Here is a 12,122-nt window from a genome sequence, read left to right as displayed (position 1 = left end):
AAAAGTATTAAGTCAGGAATGTCGTTGCTTCTGTGTGGTTTTTCTTAACTTTGGCTTCTGATTTGTTTAAATATGGAGGCCATGAAACTCCTGGAATTCCCATCTGGCCATTCTCCAAGATACAGACCCTTTCCCAAATTGCAAGGACGGGGTTATGTGCAGAGCTGAGGTGGGCACATTGCACCAAGTGTGTTTCAGGGGCATCTGGCCAATATTTATCCCTCAATCAGCACAACAAAAACAGATGATCTGGTCATTATCACATTGCTGTTTGTGGGAGCTTGCTGTGCGCAAATGGGCTGCCGCCTTTCCTACATTACAACAGCGACTACACTTCCCAAAAAGTATTTCATTGACTGTAAAGCACTTTGAGATGTCCGGTGGCCGTGAAAGGTGCTATATATAAATGTAAGTCTTTCTTTTTATCTGCCGCGAGTATTTGGCTGGGATGACAGTGGCGACATTGCACGTGTCGCCAACTCTCCCGGGTTATCCCGGAGCCTCCATGATTTAAAGGTTCATCTCCCAGACACAGCAAGCGAGCAACCCGGCGGCGGGGCGGAGGAGGAGAGGGTGAATATATGGGAGATGGGATTAAAAAAAAAGGCTGTTTGACCGACAGTCAAGAGTCAACCAATAAGGTAACGAAGGCCGGAATTTTACTGGCACTGAGAGGATGGGATCAGAGGCAGGTCAGCTGTGAAATTTGAAATGATTAACCGGGTCAGGACCCCCAGCTGTCAACCCGCCTCCATGCTAGTCTCCCAGGTGTCGGGTCTGTCAGTGCTGAACAGATCCGACACCAAGCGGCGTGGAGGCAATTTAGATCATTAGCTGGATTGTTAAGAGGCAATTAAGTATTATTTTATGCTCCCCTTTAGATTTTTAGAATTCACCAATGGCTTCCCCGCTGCTCGGGGATCACATCAGGTAAGGAGGTCGGGTGTTGTGTCAGCATGTGGTGATTTCGAAACTTGACAGCTGCAAATGGCCTATAAAAGGTTCCATTTCATAGCTACAAAAAGAAAATACTGCAGATGCTGGAAATCTGAAATAAAAACAGAAAATGCTGGAGTCCCTCAGCAGGTCAGGCAGCATCTGTGAAGAGAGAAACAGAGTTAATGTTTCAGGTCGATGAAACGTTAACTCTGTTTCTCTCTTCACAGATGCTGCCTGACCTGCTGAGTGTCTCTAGCATTTTCTGTTTTTATTCCATTTCATAGCTGTTCACTTTCCAAAGTTAGAAGCTGTTGCTTACTGCATTTGGAAGGCAGATTGAGCTTTATGCAACTTGCAAGTGTTTGGAGCAAACTCTCTATCCAGTGTCACCTCATTGGATCAAGCTCTCTCACCATTGACAGATCGCTTCTGTAATCTCAACCTCACCTGCCATCTATTCCTTATGCATCGGTGCCCTTGAGAAATCTCACCTTGGTCCTGAGAATCCTACCACGATCAGCCTCAACACCAGCATTACCGGGCACACCAGCAGCAGCACCAAAATCAACACCAACCTTCTCCACAATCACCTGATGCTGCACATTACACAGGGCATCATCACACGTGCACATTGCTGCCCGGGACACCAGGGATGGCCTCACCATGGCCAGATTTACTTCACTTGATGCTGTACACACTGGCTGCCACATGATGTGCCAGGTTGGCACCACCCCACACCGACATTATAAAGCATCCCTACAGTGCCCAAGACATTTCTTTCACACTCATCGCCATTGCGAAGGGTACCGTTATGTCTCACCATTCACTGCAACTCACTTCCAAATCTGTCCAAGAAGGCAAAGTGTTGAAAATAAAGTTTTCAATGTTTGACAGCACATGAACATAAACTTTACATGAACATTGGCTCAAACACCTGAGTGCCTACCCTTGTGTGTTGTTAGTTGGTATGATTGCACTAGGATGAGGGTGAGTGTGAGGGGTGACTAGTGAGATGGGGAAGTGATAATGTAGATAGAGAGGGATGGATGGAGGTTCAAGGTAAGTTGGTGTGAGTAAGGATGTGCAGGAGTAGGGTAGGGCAGGCAGAGTGATGGGGATGTGATGAGTGGCACAGCAGGATGAGGTTGAGTGTGGCTTTGCAGTAACGTTTTTTGATCTACTGAGATCATTGAAAGGTTTGCGCCACTGCAGCCTGGTCCTCCTGACGACATCCCTGCTTGTGTCCTCCTGTGCAATGTGCAACCAGGCTGTGTTGGTCTTCTGGGGAGATCTCTTCCACCCATTAGAAGGGAAGAGAACCTCCCTGCGTGCTGTGACTCCCTCCATAAGCATTTGGAGTGAGTCATGAGAGAGTCTGGGTGCAGCCCTACACCTCTGTGCAGTGCTTGTCAGTGTTTGCTGCACCTCAGTGCTGTAGAACACTGACAGCACAACTGTCAAAGTAAATTTGGACATGGTCCCTTTAAGGAAACCGGCTGATGATGCGTCATCAAGTGACGTCAACAGACCCGCTTCCTTTTAATTGACCAGGAACCTCGCTTCAACTGACGTGAATTCACTTCAACAGAACGGGATGGAGCAGGCAGCAGGCTGGGACCGTGCTACCGACCCCAGTCGCCCCGGACCGCCTCAGTAGCGAACTCGCGGCCAAAGAGTCTGTTCACTTTCCAGTTGGCGTGGGAAGGCAGTGCGCTGCTGGGATGGACAAACGAGAGACCAATGGCACGAACGTGGGGGTGGAGGCGATAGCACACAGGAGGTCATGGGATGCAACTTTCCAGAGTACATTCAACCAGTGTTGGCAACCCTGGGCCATGCCATTCCGACAGCAGAGGAGAGCCTGGGAAGGGACCACGAAAACCTTCAAAGTTTTTAATCTCCTCCTCCCGATGTCGCAAGCAGCCCTCTTGGGCAAGTTAATGAATGACCTCCAGGAGCGGCATGGGAGGCTATGCATAAGACCTACCCATGGTGACACCCCCTCCCCCACATCAGAATTTAAGATGCCAGTGTACACAGGGCGGAATCCTGACATTCTGCAAATATCTGGAACCTCTCGGAACAGAAATCTTCCTATCTTCCTCTCCTCAAAGCCCAGGAACTTCGAGACTGTAAAAGAAAAGAAAGACTTGCATTTCTATAGCACCTTTCACAACTTCACGACGTCCCAAAGCACTTTACAGCCAATTAAGTACTTTTGCTGTTTGTGGGAGCTTGCTGTGCGCAAATTGGCTACCGTGTTTCCTACATTACAACAGTGACGACACTTTAAAAGTACTTCATTGGCTGTAATGCGCTTTGGGATGTCTGATGGTCGTGAAAGGCGCTATGTAAATGCAAGCCTTCCTTTCTTTCTTGAACTGTAGTCACTGTTATAATGTAGGAAATGTGGCAGCCAAATTGTGCACAGCAAGCTCCCACAAACAGCAGTATGATATTGACCAAATAATCAGTTTTTTTTTGTGATGTTGATTGAGGGATGAATATTGGCCAGGACACCGGGGAGAACTCCCCTGCCCTCCTTCAAAATGGTGCCATGGGATCTTTTACGGCCACCTGAGAGAGCAGACGGGGCCTCCGTTTAATGTCTCATCCGAAAGACGGCACCTCCAACATTGCAGCACTCTCTCAGTACTGCCACTGGAATCGAAGAACCGTAGAATTGAAGCTGCACCGAAGTTTAACGTCTTGCATGCAATACTGGTGGCCTACATAGGTTGCTTATCATAGCCTTCCTTAATGACCTTAATAATGACCAGACCAAGCTAGCTGCCAATACATACCATAATAGGTTGTACTAGTTAGAAAAAAAAGAAAGACTTACATTTATATGGCGCCTTTCACGACCTCAGGATGGCCCAAAGCGCTTTACAGTCAATGAAGTGCTTTTGAAGTGTAGTCGCTGTTGTAATGTCGGAAACGCGGCAGCCAATTCGTGCACAGCCAGCTCCCACACACAGCAATGCGATAATGACCAGATAATCTGTTTTAGTGATGTTGATTGAGGGATAAATATTGGCCAGGACACCGGGCAGAACTCTCCTGCTCTTCTTCAATATATTTAGGACATTAAAGTAAAAGATGTCACTTGTAATAGTTCAAATATTCTATTTCTGTCTGTACCAGTACATAAAGAAAAACAACTTTAACTGTTTTTTTGAGTGAATTTGTCTGGCAATAGGCTAAAATGATTTTAGCAGTCTAAATCAACATGAAACATCAATACTGCAAATTAATCTTTAAAAACTGACTTCTATAAATGACAACATTGCACTTTAATATCTTTAATATGATAAATTAACCACTTTCTAAGCATTTATAATATGCTTCTCCCCAATATTTATTGTTTTCCTTTCATACGCCCTTTAAACCAAACAAAATACTTACAGTAAGGGGCAGTCTTACTGGTTCCCATAGCAATGCGGGGGCTTCCCCTCCTGTAGGTGTCTGTAATTTATCTTCTACCAGTTGGGAGCTGAACATAATGTATAAAAATCACTTTTGTCCTTGCTCCCATCTCTCAAGAGCCAATACTTTATCCAACTGAGGCGACAGGTAATGAGAGGAGAACATTCATAATGGAGAATAATGTGTCATATATTTTGCTCTACAATAATACGATAAAAAATAGACATGCATACACTGAAGTGCTATTTCAGTCCAAAGTACGAATGAACTATTTGAAGATTGCGCCTCTCCAAACATGGGTTCAGGAAATTAGTAAAAAGTTTGAGTGAAAAAAGGAGCTTTGTGTTTGTTAAGACCCTTCTTCTTAAAGGCCAGTCTTGAATAGCTCATTACTCAGAGCAGGAGCGAGATGGAAAATTGAACTCTACATCAGGTCGAGTGGTGATCAGACAAATGAAGTATTGCCAAAGCATTGACAGGAGCAAATAGTGCAGAGGAGTTTGAAATAAAAATAGAAAATGCTGGAAGCACTCAGCATCTGTGGAGAGAGAAACAAAGTTAATGTTTTAGGTCAATGGCCTTTCATCAGAACTGTAAGATGTTAGAGATGAACAGTCTTTCAGCAACTACAGAAGCAGGGATAGAACAAAAGGGTGGAGGGCGGCAGTCTGTTATGGGGTGGAGGGTAAGAGTGATTACATGGCAAAAGTGATGATTGTGCAAGGCAAAAGGGGGTGATACTGAGCCAAGTAAAGATGGGGCCTGAGGAGGCGCAAATGGTTACAGCAGAAGAACAGAGGAGGAGGGAAGCATGGAAGATCTGGCAAGGAGAAGGCTCCCGTGAGGCAGATAGAGATTTTTGGTCTACGGAATGGGTGCCATAGCCATTGCAGCAGGAGATGGTTCTGGAGATGCTCAACTTACAGAACTAACCAACCATCTCAGTTAGCTGAAACCCTATTCCACACACACTACAGTGGTACCTATTGGCAGCGGCAGAGACAACGAACATTTTCTGAATTGGTGGCTTTCCCAAGATTCAGCATATCGTTGACAGTGTATGTGTAGCCAAGTGTGTGCCTACTAACAGTCCTGAGGCATCTCTAGATAGGAACGTCAATCGTTTCAACAACATGTTTGTAACTCCCGCCAGTGAATAATGCAAGTTGGCCCATGCTTCCTGGAGTTTTGCATGAGGTTCATTTTGAGGGAATCAGTTTTTGGAAGCAGAGGGAATGATAGACAGCTGGGCCCTCTTAGATATGGTGCAACAATGGCTGATCGCACCTCTGTACAATCCTCAAAACCCAGCAGAGACGGATACAACGATGCACATATGCAAACCAGGGTCTTTACAAAACAGATGCTTCGGGTAGGGCTGAAACTCTTGGACTGGTCATCAGGACCCCTTACAATATATGAAAGCCATTCCACTCCTTGAGCCTGTGTCAGTTCTCGCTCTTCAGCTATGCTAATCGCACTCGCCTGCCCTTTTCCTGTATCCTTTTATATTCTTCCTTTGCAAATACTTGTACAAATCCCTTTGTTACAGTGTCTCAACAGCCACTTTGTAGTGAAGCATTCCTCTGCATGGGGGGAAAAAAAAATCTTCTAACTTCTCCCATTGATATTTCCTAGAGAAATCTTCAGACTTATAGCAGCATTCTGCATTGCAATTCCATGGACAGGAGTCTCACCACAGACTTTGAACATTAAAAATCAGCAGGACACTGGTACACAACAACCATTACCAGGAGTCCAGACACTGAAGGTTGAGAGACTACTTCAGGAAGGCATCATCACCCAGTTCCTTAAGTGCATTCTGCAAGTGGACCCCAATGATTTTCTGGCTCGGGTAGTTTCTGTACCTGCTCAGTTTCACCTGAGACTTCAGGGGGTCATATTGTTCTCAAGGCATGGAGTCGCCCAACATTTGCCCCCGTATGTTTCATTTGCTTTAATTTTGGATCATGTTTTTATCTGCACAGTAAACCAATGACAGACTGTAAAACATATTAAAGGTAAATTCATTTTATTCAGTGCATCATTGGTTTGGAACATCAATCATTTCAACAACATGCAAATAGTTTGTAACTCCCGCCAGTGAATAATGCAAGTCGGCCCATGCTTCCTGGAGTTTTGCGTGAGGTTCATTTTGAGGGAATCAGCTTTTGGAAGCAGAGGGAATGATAGACAGCTGGGCCCTCTTAGATATGGTGCAACAATGGCTGATCGCACCTCTGTACAATCCTCAAAACCCAGCAGAGACAGATACAACGATGCATAAATGCAAACCAGGGTCTTTACCAAGGTGTTCGAATCCATGTGGTGCATGTGCTTAATGTGTTTCTCTCTCATGTTTTTGCTTCTGTTTAAGTCTTGTACATGCAGTGTACTCCTAAGTGTGCCTATAGGTGTCAGCCTTGGATCAGCTGGTAGCACTCTCGCCTCTGAGTCCGAAGTGTTGTGGGTTCCAGCCTCACTTCAGAGACTTGAGCACATAATTCTAGGCTGACGTTCCAGCGCAGTACTGAGGAGCCCTCCCAGGTAGACGTAAAAGATTCCATGGCACTATTTGAAGAAGTACAGGAGAGTTCTACTGGTGTCCTGGCCAATATTTATCACTCAATCAATACCCAAATCAGATTATCTGGCCATTATCACATTGCTGTTTGTGGGAGCTTGCTGGGCACAAATTGGCTGCTGTGTTTCCCTACATTACAACAGTGGCTACACTTCATTCAACTAAATTTGGGGCTCTTATTTATAAGAACATCCTCTTTTCAGCTCAGCTGTCTGTAAGGTGGATCTTAACACCAAATCATAGGTAGTCTACCTCAGTGTTTGGCATGACTGTGGAACTATCCTGTGGTAAGAGCAACTACCTGTTATAGCTATGCATTTGTTGAATATAGTTCATCCTTTCTCCTATCCTTAATGCCAATGTCCTAATCTGCAATGTCGGAATAGTTGATCAACTGAAGTCTGAAGGTTACATTGCTTTGCAAAGTGCACTTGTATAGGAAACTCTTTTTTATCCGGCACCGACGGGACCGGCGTGGTGCCGGTTGATCAAAAAGTCCGGATTACAGAGAGGTATACTTACCAAGGTACGAGAGACCCGTACACGGCCACAGGTGCAGGAGCCCCGGTTACACGGCACTTCTGCAGGAGTCCCAGTTACACGGCCACAGATCCAGGAGTCCCTGTTGCACGGCCACAGGTGTAGGAACCCCGGTTACACGGCCACAGATCCAGGAACCCCGGTTACACGGCCACAGGTGCAGGAACCCCGGTTACACGGCCACTAATATATAGTAAAACTTACCTGAACCTACTCCTGAATTTTGCCGGTTAAGAGAGAGTTTCCTGTATTAGCGTTGAATACTCCTTTACGTATTATATACATGTGCGTACACAAAATATGTTTGTACATGGAGGATAAAAGACTGCAAAAACTCATTTGTGACTGAATCGATATTTGTGGAACGGAAAGGGGTTCCTCATTGTAATAATAAGGCAGTGATGGCGGCACATTTTTCGCAGCACCTGCCACAATGATGTAACTACTTCTCTCGTGAACCCGTGCATCGCCGCCTTCAGCGTAGCATCTGTTCATGTCTTGTGCAATACAGATGCAAATCGACGGCACCAGTCGAGGACAGGAGAATTGAACTCGAACCTTTGAAAGGAAGCTGCTTTATCAGGGCAGCACTAATTCCCGATCCTTACATGTATCTGTGTGATGATGGTAATAAGCTTTTCAGAAACAGAAACAAGGGGGGGGCGGCGAGGAGAAAAAAGGCATGATGTGCACCAGACAACAAAGCAAAGTAGACACATGGCAGTTACATTTTGCTGAGGCCGTTGATTTATTTTTTCATGTTCTTCCATCAGCTAATGTGCTTTTGAACTTTGGAAATTGGCCCAGAAATTCGGGTCTCCACAGGTGAGTACGCACGGGATACTCACGTGTAGGCCCAACAAAAGTGGCAGTTTCCTGCATGCACTGCGCATGCGCGGGAAACCGGCACTTCCGTTCCCCTGAAAGAAGGGGTTGAGAGGTGGAACGCGTGCGCCGAAGAGGCAGCGCGTGCGCATCGAACTTACATTTTTTTTGCAGGTTTCTCCGGGAGGGTAAGTCTCCAGCAGTTACACTTTTAAAAAGCAGGTGCAAGGCCTGCTTTTAACAAGGTAAGTGGTGAATTAATTAAAATTAAAACATTTTTTCCACAGGTTTATTATTTTTAAATACTTTAAAGAAAAGTAAGTTTATTTTTAGCGCCGTTAGAAATGTAATTAATTTTTTCAAACATTTAAATTGTTTAAAATAGTTATTTCATGTAATTTATAGTTATTTTAAAAATGTGATTTAAAAAAAAAATTATTTGAAGTTTTAGTGATGTTTTGGGGCTTATAGTATTTATAGGTTTGACAGCTCTTCCTGTCAAATATGAATGAAGCACTCCCTGCTACCATTGGCTCCCCATGGCCCACGTGATCCCAGGGGACGCAGCGAACTAACTGCGCCCCTGGGATACGCAAGCACTGCGCGCCGGCAGTTGGAGGAGGCCCAGGATCGGAATCCCATGCGGGCCCACAGCTCAACGGCCGGCGCGCTAGCTAAGTGCTCGTCGGAGGCTTGCACCCACTGGAAGCCCCTGACCCGAATTTCTGGGCCATAATATTTTCAGGATGAAAGAAAATGGTTAATTATGCACCGGTGCTGTTATGGGATGGCTGTCTGTGCTATTTGCCGAAAAGCAGTGTGTTCCTCATGCCCCCCCGCACCCCACCCCCCGACCCTTTGTACAACGGCACAAGAGCTTTGCATGAAATGGTGGTGTTGAGGGGAAAGTTAGGCCATCGCAGTGGGGACTTTCGACAGCCTGCAAGTAGAGTGTGGTTCCAACGACCTGGAGGTTGTTTTTTTTAAAAATATTAGCTCACGTAATTGCAGATGAATTGCACATAGGCCCATTTCTGCGAGGTTAAGCACCGCCTGTTCTGAGAACTGCCGTTTTTGATTCTTGCAACTGATATTTGTCCCCAGTGCAATTTAATCAGCTTGACAAGATCTTGAGTTTTACGCTGCCTCTGCCTTGGATACATAAATATATAATAACTGTCCACGATTGGAGCTCATCTGTGATGTGGAATATTCCCACTGTCACAGCTCACACATGGACAATGGTCACTCGAGTGAGGCAGCAGGTGATATCTACAGAGTCTTAACACAGCAAAGAGTTAATGCCTTCAGGAGTGAAGATCGGTTGGGGCAGTTTGGTCCGAAAAAAAAAGAACGATTTTATTAAATTTATTCAGATTTTTTTTTCTTATTTATCCTCATTAAGATTCTCCCGAATCCACACAGGATTCCTCAGGCAAGAAATGAGCAGAAGTCTTGTTTAGAGCAAGCTGCAGGAGGAAGCTAATAGCCATGGCTCAGTGAGTAACACTCTCGCCTCTGGGTCAGATGGTTGTGGGTTCAAGTCCCGTTCCATGAGACTTCAGCACAAAAATCTAGGCTGACAATCCCAGAGCTGTGCTGAGGGAGTGCTGCAATATCAGAAGAAATGTTAACCCGAGGCCCGTCTGCCCTCTCAGGTAGACGTAAAAGATGACATGGCTCTATCTTGAAGAATAGGGGAGTTGGTTTGCGGGATGAATATTGACCAGGACTCTCTTAGACTTGAACCCACAACCTTCTGACTCTGAGGCGAGAGTGCTACCCACTGAGCCATGGGTTGACACCTTTGAAGTTTAATAGCAGGACCCTGTGCCCAACCTACCACGGGCAATGCCACAGTACAATGGCCAAATTTGTTTTGGTGTGTAGAACAAAGTGGTACATTTGAGTTACAAGGTGCAGCCATTTTTTTTTCCAGGTAGGTTCTAGAAGTGGCTTTGCTACTTTTTATTTTCAGCTGCTATAAGATTTGAGGGAGAATACATTTGTGCCACAGAAGTGCCAGGCAATGACTATCTCCAACAAGTGACAGTCTAACCACCTCCCCATGACATTCAACAGCATTACCATTGCCGAATCCCCCACTATCAACATCCTGGGGGTCACCATTGACCAAAAACTTAACTGGACCAGCCACATAAATACTGTGGCAACAAGAGCAGGTCAGAGGTTTGGTATTCTGCGGTGAGTGTCTCACCTCCTGACTCCCCAAAGCCTTTCCATCATCTACAAGGCACAAGTCAGGAGTGTGATGGAATACTCTCCACTTGCCTGGATGAGTACAGCTCCAACAACACTCAAGAAGCTCGACACCATCCAGGACAAAGCAGCCCGCTTGATTAACACCGCATCCACCACCATAAACATTCACTCCCTCCACCACCGACGCACCGTGGCTGCAGTGTGTACCATCTACAAGATGCACTGCAGCAACTCGCCAAGGCTTCTTCGAAAGCACCTCCCAAACCTGCGACCTCTTCCACCTGGAAGGACAAGGGTAGCAGGTGCATGGGAACACCACCACCTCCCCAAGTTCCCCTCCACATCACACACCATCCTGACTTAGAAGCATATCACCGATCCTTCATCGTCACTGGGTCAAAATCCTGGAACTCCCTCCCTAACAGCACTGTGGGAGTACCTTCACCACATGGACTGCAGCGGTTCAAGAAGGCGGCTCACCACCACCTTCTCGAGGGCAATTAGGGTTGGGCAATAAATGCTGGCCTTGCCAATGACACCCACATCCCAGGAACGAATACAAAAAAATTAGCAAGCTCACCTCATAAACACTTGAAGATGTGATTTATTGCTGGACCCTTAGGGGGATAAGAGTACATTTCTGCCTAAGACCTGCTGGGTTTGCTAGAATGAAGACATGTTGAACAGCATGTACTTGTGAGGTTTTTAAATCCATTTTTTCTTCTAAAAAAAAAAAAAAAAAAAAATGACGTGCCATAAATATGTTGTAAAAAAAAAGCTCTGGGGGCGATTTTGTGAATGGGGGTGCGTTGGAGGCGGGACTGCTGCTTGTCGGGTTTTAGTCCCGCCTCCATCGATTTGTGGCCAACCCACGCTATTTTCCATTGATTGACCTTGTTAAGCCCGCCCAGTGGGCTTAGCAGGCCAATTAAGAGAAAGCCGGTTACAGAGAACGTCAACGTATGACGTTTCATCTGTCAAAAATTTTTGACAGATGAATTGTCATCATTTGACAGCTCTGTGAAGCTGTCAAACACTGACATTCTCTGTAGTTTGATGAGGTCTTGCATTCAAGACCTCATCAACCTTCTTTCTTTTGCACAAATGAGATAGTTGTTGCATCTGATAATGCAACGGCCATCTGTCATCTGCAACATGGAGGTTCGAGACTCTCCGCATACACACCAACTGAAGCCTGCAGGGAGAAACAAAGGTAAGTACACTGTTAAAAACACTTTGCATTTACTTCAGATACTCACCTCTCCACTCTTGCACCCATCACTTTCCTTCACACCACACTTTTGCACCCCCCCCGACCCCCGCAGACCCACTACTCGCCTCGCTGAGCTGGCGGGTTTCGGAGCCTTCGGGAAGCCCGCACTTGTGAGGGCAAAAAGGGGATAATCCTGTTTTCTGCCTGTTAACTGCCTGTTAACAGGCAGTTAATAGGCTTTAATCCCTTCCCGCCTCCAAGGAGACGGGACCCAGTGCGGGACGGCTACCCGCCTCCTAGGAAGATGGTATGGAGGCGGGTTGGGGGCGGGTTGGGCACCCGCCCCCACATTCTGCCATTTTTCCGGCA

General features: G+C 46.0%; 1 protein-coding gene and 1 long non-coding RNA gene across 2 annotated transcripts in view; one reads left to right on the top strand and one right to left on the bottom strand.

Moving 5' to 3' along the window:
* The window catches only part of ccser1 (coiled-coil serine-rich protein 1), a 1,261,432-nt gene extending 1,252,994 nt beyond the window's left edge, over positions 1–8,438 (top strand). The window contains exon 10 of the mRNA XM_086006589.1: positions 6,007–8,438. Within this exon, the coding sequence (XP_085862715.1) occupies positions 6,007–6,084 (78 nt within the window). The 3' untranslated portion in view covers positions 6,085–8,438. The remainder of the gene's footprint in view (positions 1–6,006) is intronic.
* Positions 1–12,122, bottom strand: part of LOC147122549 (uncharacterized) — a 65,332-nt gene that overhangs the window by 32,093 nt on the left and 21,117 nt on the right. The gene's annotated exons all lie outside the window — the stretch shown is intronic.

Source organism: Somniosus microcephalus, chromosome 2 (assembly GCF_052327205.1).
Source record: "Somniosus microcephalus isolate GS21.2 chromosome 2, FLI_Smic_1.0, whole genome shotgun sequence".
NCBI lineage: Eukaryota > Metazoa > Chordata > Chondrichthyes > Squaliformes > Somniosidae > Somniosus > Somniosus microcephalus.
This window is presented reverse-complemented; position numbering and strand designations above follow the sequence as displayed.